This window comes from Pipistrellus kuhlii, unplaced genomic scaffold, assembly GCF_014108245.1.
Source record: "Pipistrellus kuhlii isolate mPipKuh1 unplaced genomic scaffold, mPipKuh1.p scaffold_m20_p_20, whole genome shotgun sequence".
NCBI lineage: Eukaryota > Metazoa > Chordata > Mammalia > Chiroptera > Vespertilionidae > Pipistrellus > Pipistrellus kuhlii.
Genome location: NW_023425516.1, coordinates 12,459,577 through 12,472,735, shown reverse-complemented (window position 1 = coordinate 12,472,735; position 13,159 = coordinate 12,459,577). Strand labels below are relative to the sequence as shown.

Below are 13,159 nucleotides of genomic sequence, written 5' to 3'. Positions count from 1 at the left end.
CACGCAGGGACCAGCTGGTCCTGGGCCTGCGCAGGTTGGGTGGCTGCGCCCAAGTCCCAACCAGGCCGCCTGGGGCCAAAAGGCCTCTGAGGGGAGATGGCCCTCCGTGTGAACGAGCGAACATCCTGGGGGCCGTGGAGGGAGGTGGAGCCGGCTGCCTCAGGGGCACTTGGGGGTAGATACCCCAGGACCCGAGCATCCTTCCAGGAGCTGTAGGGGCGTGGGCCCCTCTCTCCCCTCCCAGGTTCCCTCCACCTGCCCAGGGGCTGCCCAGCTGAATGACAGTGCCATGCAGGGCTTGGGCCTCCCTGGGCAGGGCTGTACACCCGCTCTGTGCCCCTACTTCCTCCGCCGGTTGGGGTCAGCTTCCCAAAGTGGCCGTTACCCCCCTGCCCATTCCTCCCCAATAGGCTCCTGCCAGCCCAGAGGACCCCTTCCTTCTTCCGGAATCATCCGTGCATCTACAACCCATCCCGGGTTTCCACACAAAAATAAAGAGATGAGGCCCTCACCAGTTTGGTTCAGTGGGTAGAGAGCATCAGCCTATGGACTGAAGGGTCCCAGGTTCGATTCCAGTCAAGGGCACATGCCTGGGTTGCAGGCTTGATCCCCAGTGAGGGGCTTACAGGAGGCAGCCTGTAATGATTCTCTCTCATCCTTGATGTTTCTATCTCTCTCTCCCTCCCTCTTCCTTCCTCTCTGAAATCAATAAAAATATATTTTTAAAGAGAGAGAGAGAGAGAGAGAGAGAGAGAGAGAGAGAGAGAGAGAGAAACAAGAATAATGGAAAAGGGACACAAGCCGGGCACAGCACTGGCGTCCAGGCGGCCGAGCTGAAGATGCCGACCTCCACAGCCGGCCTCAGGCCTCGCCACGTGCTGGCCCAGCCCGCCTGGCCTCCGGAGGGCCTGCCCGTGAACTCGGAACTCACGCTGCCCTTGCTGGCGTCCTCTAGATGGGATGCGTCACCTCCGGGAGGCCCGAACCAGGCACCCAGCTGGGGAGGGAGCGTGTTGGCTGGCTTGGCCACCCCCGCTGCCATCTGTGAGCCCTGGGCTCCTCAGACCTGGACACAAGCAGAGGACGAAGGGGTCTCCTCACACGTCCAGGAGGCTAGGACGCCACTGTGGCTGTGGGGGGTCCACAAAGAGCAACAAAGGTGGCGGAGCGAACTCGGGAAGCTGGAAGCTGCAGGCCCCACCGTGGGCTCCACGTGCCAGATCGGAAGTCACTGGTCATCGTGCGCCATTGCAAGGAGGCCTCCTGCTGCCGGAACCGGTGTGGCTCAGTGGATAGAGCGTTGGCCTGCGGACTGAAAGGTCCCGGGTTCGATTCCGGTCAAGGGCATGTACCTTGGTTGCGGGTACATCCCCCGGAGGGGGTGTGCAAGAGGCAGCTGACCGGTGATTCTCTCTCATCGATGTTTCTAACTCTCCATCCCTCTCTCTTCTTCTCTATAAAAATCAATAAAACATATATATATACATTAAAAAAAAGAGGGTCTCGGGCTGCCCAGGCCCCCTCACAGGAAGAGGAGAGAGGGAGGCCTGTACGTGCAGCAGGTCCATGAGAAAGCTGGGTGGGGCCGGGCATGCCACCCAAAGCCTCCGGAGGCCGTGGGGAGCGGTTCAGAGGGCACGGTGCCCGCTGCGGGAGGAGGCCGGGCGCTCGGGCACGCTCGGCCACCAGCCTGGCCTCCTCGACGGGGCCGAGCAGAAACGCCCCGGCCGGCGACGGGAGGCGCTTGGGGCCAGGGGGCAGCCCTCGGGCCCATATTAATTTCAGCTCCATTTTAAAGGCGAGTTAAAATAAACACGGGGAATATTTATAAGGCAAATAAATCTGGCAGGAACGGCCCCTCCAAGTGTGAGAGGAGGCCTCCCCCTCGGCCCCGGCCCAAGCTGATAAAATACAGAAATGCTACTGTAGACCCCGCGGGCTTATTTTGACTGCGCGGAGGAATGTAACATGTAAACACTGCCTCCCCTATCGCACTGTTACAACTTGCATTAACAGCACCGGACAAAAGCCGCATTTTCACAGAAGCATCGTACAGGGATATATCTCCAGCTTAATTTAAAAAAAAAAACCAAAAAAAAAAAAAAACCATTTCCTCACATAAATCATGCTCAGAACGAAACGGGTGACTGATACATTGCAAACACTTTTTTTCCCCCCTTAAACAATAACATACCTAGATTCCTTCTAAACGAAAGAGCTTGTTTAAAAAAAAAAAAAAATCTTCTAATTTTTTTAACGAAGAAAATAAACACTACAGTTTCATTCCTCAACCAAAGTATCTGGGGGCCGTGTCTTCCTGGCCGAATGGAGGAGCAGTGCCAGCCAGGACCACCTCGCCACATGCCAATGTCGCCGGTTCCCACTGCACCCGAGCCTCCCACCCTACCCCTCTGAAGACGATGCCAGGCAGGCACTCTTGCCAATGTCACAGGAAAAGCTGGAGTTGAGAGCCAGGGCAGGACAGGACTCAATTCCTAGGTGAAGATTTCAGATTGGCCTGAGGGATGGAGTGGCCAGCGACACTGGACTCCAGCAGCCGGGTCGCCACCCCACCCACACCACAGATGAACTGCAAATGCACGACACAAAGGCAAAGCTGAAGGGTGGAAGCCCGAAGGGGAAAATACAGAAGCTTTTTTTTTTTTTTTTCTTTTAAGGGGGGAAAAAAAAAATCGTGGGGGTAGGGAAGGCCTTCCTGAACATGCAATAAATCTAAAAGCCATTAAGTGTAAAAAGAGATCTAAGTTACATTAAAAGAAACATTTGTACATTGCTCGAGTGAAAAGACATGACAAGCTGAGAAAGCCTGCAACATAAACGACAAGGGATCACAGTCCTAATATGCAAACCAGCTGGGAGATAAGAGATAAGAGGAGAAAAAGAAAACCAGATAGAAAGCAGGCCGAGGACCGAGCTAACAATTCACACGCGCGTGCGCGCGCAGGCACACAGACCTTCACACACAAACTCACATGCAGATACTGCACTTAAATGGCCCAGAAATATACAGAAAGATCATGAAGAATAACAAATGCAAATAAAACCAGTTTAACCTATTGGATACTCCAAGATAAAAGAACAGAAACCCAGAAATTATGCATGAAGAGAAAAAAAGGAATAAAGGCGGCAACATAAAAATTAAACATGTCTGCATGAAAAACTACCTTTAAGTCAAAAGGTAAGCCACGGCCTGGGGGTGCTGGTGGAAGGTGAGGGACCGAGGGCCACACACCTGCATGAGCTTGAGCGCAGATGCTGGGAGGGACCCGGACGTGCCTCGGGCAGAAGCACTGTGCCCACCTGATGGGGGCGGGAGAGGCTCCTTTAATTTGTATGCCTGTGGGAAAGCTGGTGCCCACAGGAGGAGGGAGGCAGCAGGCAGAGGTGCCCGTATAACAGGGAGCAGCCCGCCAGGGGAGAGCTTGTCAGCAGATGGGTCAAGGTGTGAAGGGCATCTGCCTTGGACCTCCGGTTTCTACTCCCAAAACACCCGCAGGTATATGTCACACATAAGCAGCACTTATGCCCCGGCCGGTTTGGCTCAGTGGACAGAGTGTCCCAGGTTCAAGTCCGGTCAAGGGCACATACTTTGGTTTCAGGCTCAATCCCCAGCGCTGGTTGGGGGCGCATGAGGAAGCAACCAATCAATGTGTCTCTCTCTCTCTCTGCCTCTCCCCCTTTCTTCCACTCTCTCTAAAAATCTCAGGTGAGGGTTAACCAAAAAAAAAAAAAAAAAAAGAAAGAAGTGGTATTTATGATGGTATATAAGATACACGCCAAAGGTTTCCATTGCAACATTGTATAACAATGAAAAAGAGAAACTACTGAAATGTTCTCCAGTACAGTGAAAAGATAAAATAAACTACAATATATCCATTCAAGGGAATCCAGCCTCTGCCCTGAACAAAGATGCTTGGTAAACAGGAAATGATGATGGTGAGCAGAGCACGTGACATGCAGACACACTCCCCATGTACACACACACACACACACACACACACACACACACAGCCTCCCATGTATGCTTGTGCACATACGCCTGTCCACCTCTGGACACATTTTCCACCCACTTTCCTTGCAGGCAAGTCCCAAGGCAGCCCGGTGCTGCTCACGGCCAAGCCTCTGTCGCCCTCTGGTGGTCTTTTGGTTGAAATTAGCACGAAGTTCCCTCCATAACCTAGAGGCAGGAGCTCTATGGACCTAGAACAGCTCTGTGGAGGCAGGAAATGAACTTAGTGCTTTTCACCTGCTTGGGAAACATGAAGCCACTCACGTGCTTCACAGACCTCATTTCCACAACTGGGATGTGGTTTCTGAGGCCTCTGGAACCTACTTTAAGAGATCTCAGGGAAGTCCATGGTGCGAACCAGGAGGAAGTAGAAAAGTTTGAGGCCAGAGGGGCTGAGGGCTTTTCCTGATGACCTGACCCTCTTTCCCTCTTGAATGCTCCTCTCTCTGGACCCACTGGAACCCTGGGGCTCCAAGGAACCCTGTTTGAACACTATCGCCCTAGATCAGTGGTTGGCAAACTCCTAGTCCACAGAGCCAAATATCAGCAGTACAACGACTGAAATTTCTTTGGAGAGCCAAATTTTTTAAACTTAAACTTCTTCTTATGCCACTTCTTCAAATTAGACTCGCCCAGGCCGTGGTATTTTGTGGAAGAGCCACACTCAAGGGGCCAAAGAGCCGCAAGTGGCTCGCAAGCCGCAGTGTGCCGACCATGGCCCTGGACAATATTTGATTCACTTGGTGACACGTGTGCCATCATTTCCAAGATGTCACACAACCCCGCTCGGGGGCACGATAATGGGCTTTCTGTCCTCCTCCCAGGGAGATGGGAGCAATGCACCAGGAGAGTGGACCACATGATGTCCTACTTGACCCTGATGTGTAAGAAGTGAACAAAGGGTCCCTCACGCAGGCATGCATCACGTCTTACGTTTTTCCAGGGGATTCCTTCAGCCAGAAGATGTCATCGCTTGTAATCCCATGTTCCAGGGCACCTTCAATCTATCCAGAAAAAAGGATCAACGTGAAAGAGTGTCATTGGACCTGTCTGAGGGGCTTCCTCAACGGGGACGCCCATTTTTTAAAAAAATATTTTTTATTGATTTTTTTAGAGAGGAAGAAAGAGAGAGAGAGAGAGAGAGAGAGAGAGGGAGTTAGAAACACCGATGAGAGAGAATCATCGATCAGCTGCCTCTTGCACACTCCCCACTGGGGATGTGCCTGCAACCAAGGTACATGCCCTTGACCGGAATGGAACCCGGGACCCTTCAGTCCGCAGGCCGACGCTCTATCCACTGAGCCAAACTGGTTTCGGCAAGGGGACGCCCATTTTGTAGACACAGCACAACCAGACCCACCCAGGCCACTTGTGGGTGCCCTTTCCTGCTCCACAGCCTTCTTCAGGGTGTGGCTCTAGGGACCGGTGACCTGTCTGTACCTAACTAGGTGTGCCATCTGCCCAGCATGAAGGCACTGCCTGTCCTCGGCTGTGCAAGGTGACCAGAGAGCCAGACACGGCCAGCAGCTCTTTCCTCTCCGCTCTCCGGGACCCCCAACTTCCTCCAGACCCAGAGCTGTGGGGAGGGGAGGGAAAGGATGGGGGAAGCGAGGCAGGGGTGGGGGAGCAAGCCATCTCCAAGGGCACCAGGCTGAAGGCTGGATGGGAAGCCCAATGGTCTCTACCCTGGAGAGGAAGCACGGGTGGCCATGCTCAGGAACTACATGGATCCTCCTGTATCCCAGTGGGGCTCTCGAACAAGTGGAAAGACACCAGGCGAGCCCTAACCGGTTTGGCTCAGTGGAAGGTGCATCGGCCTGCAGATGGAAGGGTCCCAGGTTCGATTCCAGTCAAGGGCATGTACCTTGGTTGCGTGCACATCCCCAGTAGAAGGTATGCAGGAGGCAGCTCATCAATATTTCTCTCTCATCAATGTTTCTAACTCTCTGTCCCTCTCTTCCTCTAGATTACTTAAAATAAATAAATGAATGAATGAATGAATGAATAAATAAAATTAAAAAAAAGACCCCAGATGAGCACTCCCTCAGACCTGTGAGAGCAAGATGTGCTGGTGGAGAGGAAATGGATTTCAAACAGTTTATGATTCCAACTGGCAAAAAAAACAAAGTCAGGGATTTCTTGGGTTTGCTGAAGGGAAACCGAAAGTTCTGAAAATCAAAGGGACTGAAACACAAGCAAATCTTGGCAGGCACCCAGGGGGGTGGGCAGCAGGGGCAGCAGTGTGAGGTGTCCGAGAGCAGGACAGCCGGGACTAGGACCCGCAGCTCCTACCTCATCTCCCTCTGGGCAGACATGGGCAGCTGCCCAGCCGAGGTCCAGCAGGGTGGAGCCGGGCCAGTGCCCCCCACAGGGGGTGGGGCTGTGTGCGGCTCCGCCCGGGCCTCAGAGGAGCTGAGATGACTACCCGCCTCCTGGGGCTCTAGGCTGGGGGAGGGTCATTGACAGTCACCCGTTTCGCCCCTATGTGTTGTAGCTACCTTGACCAACAGCGCAGTCCTACAGAGCCACGCAGCCTGCTCCAGGGCCAGCCCTGAGCACAAGCTTTCCCCTACCCCATCCCCGAGGCTGCTCCCGCTGGCCTGGCGGCAGAAGGGAAGGCCCAGTGGTCTCTGAGGCCAGAGGGTGCTTTTCCCTCGGCGCCCCCTTTCCAGAGGAAGCACAAAACAGGAGCTGGAGGTTCGGGGTTCAGGCGTCTGGGAGGAAACGGGACCAGCCCTTGTTCTTCCATCCATCTGGGTCTCGGGAGGAGGCAGGAGCCCTCCAGGCTGGTGGGACCTGTGGTGCCCTTTGCTGCAGCCCACGTGGAGGCTCAGGGCTTGCAGCACCCACTTCCTGGGGACCCTGGGAGACCCTCGAGGATGTGGCTCAGCCAAACCCCTCCTTCCTCCCGTCCCGCTGCCCATTCTGCCTCACCCCACCTGGGGCCTCTTCCTCGGCTCGCCTTCCTGGCAGCAGGGGGGACGGAGAAGCCCCCGGGAGGTGCCGTCAGCACCAAGGGTGTGGACTGAGGGGCCCCCCAAGGCCCACCCCTCCATGAAAACAGCAGGAGAGCCGGCCACAGCTGGTCAGATTCGACTTTTTCATAACTCCGGAAGTTAACGGACGGCTTGTGGCAACGCCGGGAACCGTGAAGTCAAGAAAAATGGCTGAAACTTGGTAAGAACGGCAAGTTTTGCGGGATATAAACTTACGCCAGTCCCTCCCCCAGCTCCGGGGCAGCCTTGAAAAACCACAGCACGGAGAGAGCAGAACGGAGCCGAGCCGGAGCCCGGGCAAAGCTCCTCCCCCGGGAGCAGCCGCTGGCAGGCCGGGGCCGGGGGTTCCCTGGAAGGCCCCGCTCCATGGGCGGCTCTCCCTCCGGCCTGCCCGAACCCGCCCGCGCTGAAAGCCCCTCCCGGGGGAGGACGTGCCCAGTGACTGAGCATCACGGCTGCCTCCCGTGATGGATCACAACGGACGCAAACAGCAGCCTCAACCAAGAGCGGAAAAGGAAAAGCTGGGGCCGGAGGTGTCCACTGGGGCTTTCGAAAGCTCCAACGAGTTCCTGGGATCTGGACGGCCGGGCGTTGGCACTGGGCGGCGCACATGCCCGGGAGAGGCCTGAGGTGGCACCGAGCTCTCAGCCCCGGGCTGACCTCGGGCTCTGGCCCAGCAGGAAGTGAGGGCTCAGGCAGTTCCCGTGCCTGGCTCCGTGCCGAAGGGTCTGCCTCGAAATGCCCACGGGGCCCTCGGCAGAGACGGGGGATTTCTTGGTTCCAGGTGTTTAAGGCTATCTCTGTCGTTAGCTGACCGCTAAGCTAACTGAGCAGAGAATTCACAGGCCTCACACAACAAAGAATAAAGACTTTACAAAATCAGTTCATAAAAAAATCATCCAACAGCAATACACAAAGCCCTACAGTGGAGAGAGACTCTGATTCCCAGAGTTAACATATTATTTAATTTGAAAAGTCCTGCTATGGCCTAGCCGGTGTGGCTCAGTGGTTGAGCGTGGACCTAGGATCCAGGAGGTCATGGTTTGATTCCCAGTCAGGGCACATGCCCAAGTTGCAGGCTCAATCCCCAGTAGGGAGTGTGCAGAAGACAGTCAATCAATGATTATCTCTCATTGATGTGTCTATCTCTCCCTCTCCCTTCCTCTCTGAAATTAATAAAAATACATATTTTTTTTAAAGAATGAAAAATTACATTATCAACAAAAAACTATGAGACAAGCAAAGAAACAAGAAAGCATGACCTTCACTCACTGCTGGCAGGAATATAAAATTTTCTACTGGGGATGTGCCCGCAACCAAGGTAGCTGCTTTGGAAAACAGCCCGGCAATTCCTCAGGAGGTTAAACATAGAGTTCATATGACCCAGCAACTCCACTCCAACGTATATACACCGAGTGGCCAGATTATTATGGTCTCTGAACGCATAATAATCTGGCCACTCAGTGTATATCCTATATAATAAAAGGCCAATATGCAAATTGTCCCTTCGACCAGGAGTTTGACCAGCTGGCAGGCCGGCCAACTGCCCATGTCCCTTCCCCCTGGCCAGGCTGGCCAGACCCCACTCATGCACGAATTCATGCACCTGGCCTTTAATACACACACACACACACACATACACACACTGAATGGCCAGATTATTAAGCGTTCAGAGATCATAATAATCTGCAGAAGAAGTGGAAACTTAAGTCCACAGAGATGTTCACAGCAGCATGATCTGTAAAAGCCCAAAGTGGAAACAGCCCAGATAGTCATCAGTGGACAAGGGTGTAAACAAAACGTGACGTACACATGAGCAATGCGGCATTACTCATCATAAAAGGAGATGAAGTTCTGATAGAGGCTCCACCAGGAACGAACCCTGAAGATGTTACGCCAAGGCAGAAGTCAGTGCAAAGGCCACGCCGTGTGTGGTTCCATGCATGTGACATGTCCGGCACAGGCAGATCCAGAGAGACACAAAGCATGCCCGTGGTTGCCAGGGGCTGGGGAAGCAGGGAATGGGGAGTGACTGCTAAGGGGTACAGGGATTCATTTTTGGGTGATGAAAATGTTCTGGGATGAAGTAATGGTGATTGATGGTTGCACAACTCCATGAACCAGCCACTGAATTGTATCCTTTAAAAGGGCACATTTTAGCCCTAGCCAGCTTGGCTCAGTGGATAGAGCGTCGGCCTGCAGACTGAAGGGACCCAGGCTTGATACCAGCCAAGGGCACATGCCTGGGTTGCAGGCTTAATCCCCAGTGAGGGGTGTGCAGGAGGCAGCCCATCAATGATTCTCTCATCATTGATATTGCTATCTTTCTCTCCTTCTCCCTTCCTCTCTGAAATCAATGAAGAATATATATTTTAAAAAATAAAAGGGTAGCCGAAACCAGTTTGGCTCAGTGGTAGAGCGTCAGTCTGCGGACTGAAAGGTCTCAGGTTCGATTCCGGTCAAGGGCATGTACGTTGGTTGCAGGCACATCCCCGGTAGGGGGTGTGCAAGAGGCAGTTGGTCAATGTTTCTCTCTCATCGATGTTTCTAGCTCTCTATCTCTCTCCCTTCCTCTCTGTAAAAAAAATCAATAAAATATATTTTAAAAATAATAATAAAAAATAAAATAAAATAAAAGGGTACATTTTATGGTATGTAAATTTTGTCAATTAGGAAAAAAAAAAGATTTGGGTTTGGGGGAGGAAGAACAAGGTTTAAGTCCTGCATGTTCCAATGTTCTGAGGCTGAAGAGAAAAGGAAGAACCAACAAAGGAGACAGAACAAGTGGCCCTGAGATAAAGGAGAACGGGCCTGGCGGTCCCCAGATGCCGGCTGGAGAAGGACCCGAGCCCAGCCGGTGCTGCTCAGGGCCTGAGCATCCACCCGAGAACCGAGAGGGCCCCCAGTTCTATCCCAGGTTGCAGCTGGTTCCCAGTAGGGGGCGTGCAAGAGGCAGCCAATTGATGTTTCTCTTTCATCGATGTTCCCATCTCTCTAGGCCTCTCCCTTCCTCTCTCTATAATCAATAAAACCTTTTTTTTTTTTTTTTAAAGAATGACTTGAGAATGGCTCTTAGGATTCAGCAGTGTTCAGGTCCTGGTGGCCTGACTCAGCAGAGTGGATTCAAGAAAGAATTGGAAAACAGAAAGTAATGATGGTAAGTACACAAAAACCCCTTTTTAAAGAGGAGGAGGAAGCGCGGGGAGTGCTGATGGGCTGGGGAGCGTGAGCACAGCGGACAGCACATCACACGAGCCCAGAGACCATGGACACGCAGGCGGCAGGGGAGGCTGTGCTCGGGGGCACTCACCTCCGTGGGGTACCTCGGTCTCCCTCCGGTAGCGATGACAATGTGCTTAGCCGAAAGCAGAGTCTGAGGAGAAACCAGGAGCCCCAGGGTCAGACAGATACACTGTGGGCACCCACGCCTCTGCCAGCAGGTACCCCAGGGCAGAGAGCCACGCTTCTAATGCAACCCCTGCCGGGCCCTGCAGACCCTGCGGACGGCAGCTCCGAGGCCCCATGGAGCTGGGAGCCCGTGCGGGTCCAGGGGCAGGCAGAAGAGGGCAGGGAGTTGTCAAAGCTTACAAAGCTTACAAAGCACCCCGCGGGCGTCTCGTTCCCGCTAACCCAGGTGCGATCAGCCACCCCACCGCCTCCTCAGGCGCCGCCCCACGAGGCCCACGAATCGCCCAGGATCCGCGTCATCCCTCACAGAGAATGCCGAGCAGCCTCAGAGGCATCCGCCCCGTCCACCCAGCAGCACCGATGACGGAGAACAGCACCTGGGTCCCCCGGCACGGCCGGGACTCACCTCTTTCCCACCTTTTGTGACACCGCGGACCACGTGCTCATCCACAAAGCTGGCCTTCATGTTAAAGTAACTGACTTTTCTGCAAAACAAATGGAATTTTCAAACGTTTCCTTTGCAGATTGGGCATCACCGGGGGGGGGGCGGTTTACACAGGGAGGAGCCCTGTGTGGCCAGTACGGTGTGAGCGCGGGCCCCAGGGCACGTTCTCGGCCCCCAGTCCAGGCGGGGAAGCAGAGAGAACAGCGCCAGGGAAGCACGGGGGGGGGGGGGGGGAGGAGGAGGAGGGGCAGAAGCCCGGCCTCCCCTAGGCGTCAGGCACGTTCCACCAGGAAGAGACCCCCCACGTGCACCCAGTTACCCCCAAACATCCCCACCACCAACTTCCCGCGGGCAAGGAAGAGAGCCCAGAGGGCAGGCAGCACCCCAGTCTTTAGGGACAGGGAGACCGGGAAATGGGTCCAACAGGAGCCCAAGGGTGGGGGGAGCAGGCTGCGCAGAAGCAACCCGCCCTCTCTGATCACGAAGGCTGTGAGCCGTCCCTACCGCCCTGACCTGGCATTCTCCCCAAGGCCAAGCCCTGTGCCTCCTGTCCCACCTGAAGCCCCTACAGAGTCCTCGCTCACCCACAGCCCATGAAGGGCTGCAGGACACAGATCCACAGATCCGCCCCAGCTTCCTGCTGGGTGCCCGCCCGACAGAACAAACGGCAGAGCCCGATGCCTCCAGAAAACCGCACTGGGGAGCAGCGAGCCCCATTCGGGGAAGAAATGACACGATGTGGCCTAGCTCCCCGCGGGGCCGCTGGGGAAGCCAAGGTAGCAGCCTCCTGGCTCAGCTTTCTTTTCTTTTCTTTTCTTTTCTTTTCTTTCTTTCTTTCTTTCTTTTTAAAATATATTTTATTGATTTTTCAGAGAGGAAGAGAAAGGGATAGAGAGTTACAAACATCGATGAGAGAGAGACACTGATCAGCTGCCTCCTGCACACCCGCTACTGAAGATGTGCCCGCAACCAAGGTACATGCCCTTGACCGGAATCGAACCCGGGACCTTTCAGTCCGCAGGCCGACGCTCTATCCACTGAGCCAAACCGGTTTCGGCGTGGCTGAGCTTTCTTTAGGTAGCAGGGCACAACACAGCTGCCTCCGGCACGGCCAGGAAGATCCCTCGGGACCAAGCTAAGGGTGCTCCGGTGAGGGCCGCCAGAGCTCTGAGGGAGTGGGTGTCCTCCACGACCCACACGGCCCAGGGCAGAACAGCGGGACAAGGAGCACAGCTCAGCCTGGGTCAGCGCGGCGTCAGGCACCTCTCCCTACGGACCGGACGGGAGCTGCTGCGCCGGGAGGAAACGTCAGCATCGGGGGAGGGGGTCCCAGAGGGCTGATGGCCCCGCTGGGCTCAGGCTGGAGCGATCACATCGAGCCAGGCCCCGACCCCGTGCCCAGGGAGCCGGGAGCCGGGACAGGGGCCGCCTGCTGATCCTTATCCGCTGTGAGCCTCCCGCTCTGCTGCCCCGGGCTCTGCTGGGCCGCCCTGCAGGGCAGCCTCCGCTCCCAGGGCACTCGCCTGCCGGCTGCTTATCCGCACGCTCCACCCTCTGAGCAGGGACTCCCACCTCCCTGCTGCTGAGCTCCCATGAGCAGGGGCTGGCCGGGGTCTGAGGTGACCCAGGGAAGGCCCGGGGGCGGCGCGGTCCGTACCTCTCCTGCAGCTGGACCCGGTGCCCCCAGTTCAGCGACTTCACGTAGTTTTGAACGGCTTCCGCCATTTTACTCCTGTGAATGCACAAAAGGAAACGTTAAAAGCCACCGCAGGAGTGGCAGCTGCAGAGTCCCAAACGGCCTGTTAGATGCAAATAGAGCGTTAACAGAAACACCAAGAAACAGAGGTGTTTCTAACCATGGTCAAACATGACGTCCCTCCCCGTGGCCACCACCGCTGTCCCAGGTTCGGGGCTGTGGGCCTTTAGCCTCGTGGAAAACAGGGCTTTGGTCCACAGAGGCAGGACCAGGCAGCGGCCTTGCATCTCAGCCACCGAGAACCACCAAGGGGCCTGTGCGTGGCTCCCGGCGGACCAGGTGCCGCCTGCTAAGCCTAAAACGGCGTCCGCCCCGAAGCACTGGCCTTTGGGGTCACGTCATCCTACATGGGGGCGTCCTGTGTGCTGCAGGACCGTTAGCAGCATCCCAGGGTGCTCCCCAGTAGACGTAGCAGCAGTCCCCTACCCACCCCTCCGGGGATAACCAGAAAGTCTCCGGACACTGCCCCGAGTCCGGGGCCCAAGGCTGCCCGGATGAGAAGCCCCAGGGGACAGCATGGCCCC

General features: G+C 55.3%; 1 protein-coding gene across 4 annotated transcripts in view; it reads right to left on the bottom strand.

Moving 5' to 3' along the window:
- The window catches only part of TXNRD2 (thioredoxin reductase 2), a 46,523-nt gene that overhangs the window by 26,910 nt on the left and 6,454 nt on the right, over positions 1–13,159 (bottom strand). For all 4 annotated transcript variants that reach the window (XM_045585496.1, XM_036449150.2, XM_036449149.2 and 1 more), the window contains exons 5-8: positions 12,537–12,611; positions 10,841–10,919; positions 10,337–10,399; positions 4,964–5,034 (exon numbers count right to left, since the gene is read on the bottom strand). In XM_045585496.1, coding sequence (XP_045441452.1) covers positions 4,964–5,034; positions 10,337–10,399; positions 10,841–10,919; positions 12,537–12,611 — 288 coding nt within the window. The remainder of the gene's footprint in view (positions 1–4,963; positions 5,035–10,336; positions 10,400–10,840; positions 10,920–12,536; positions 12,612–13,159) is intronic.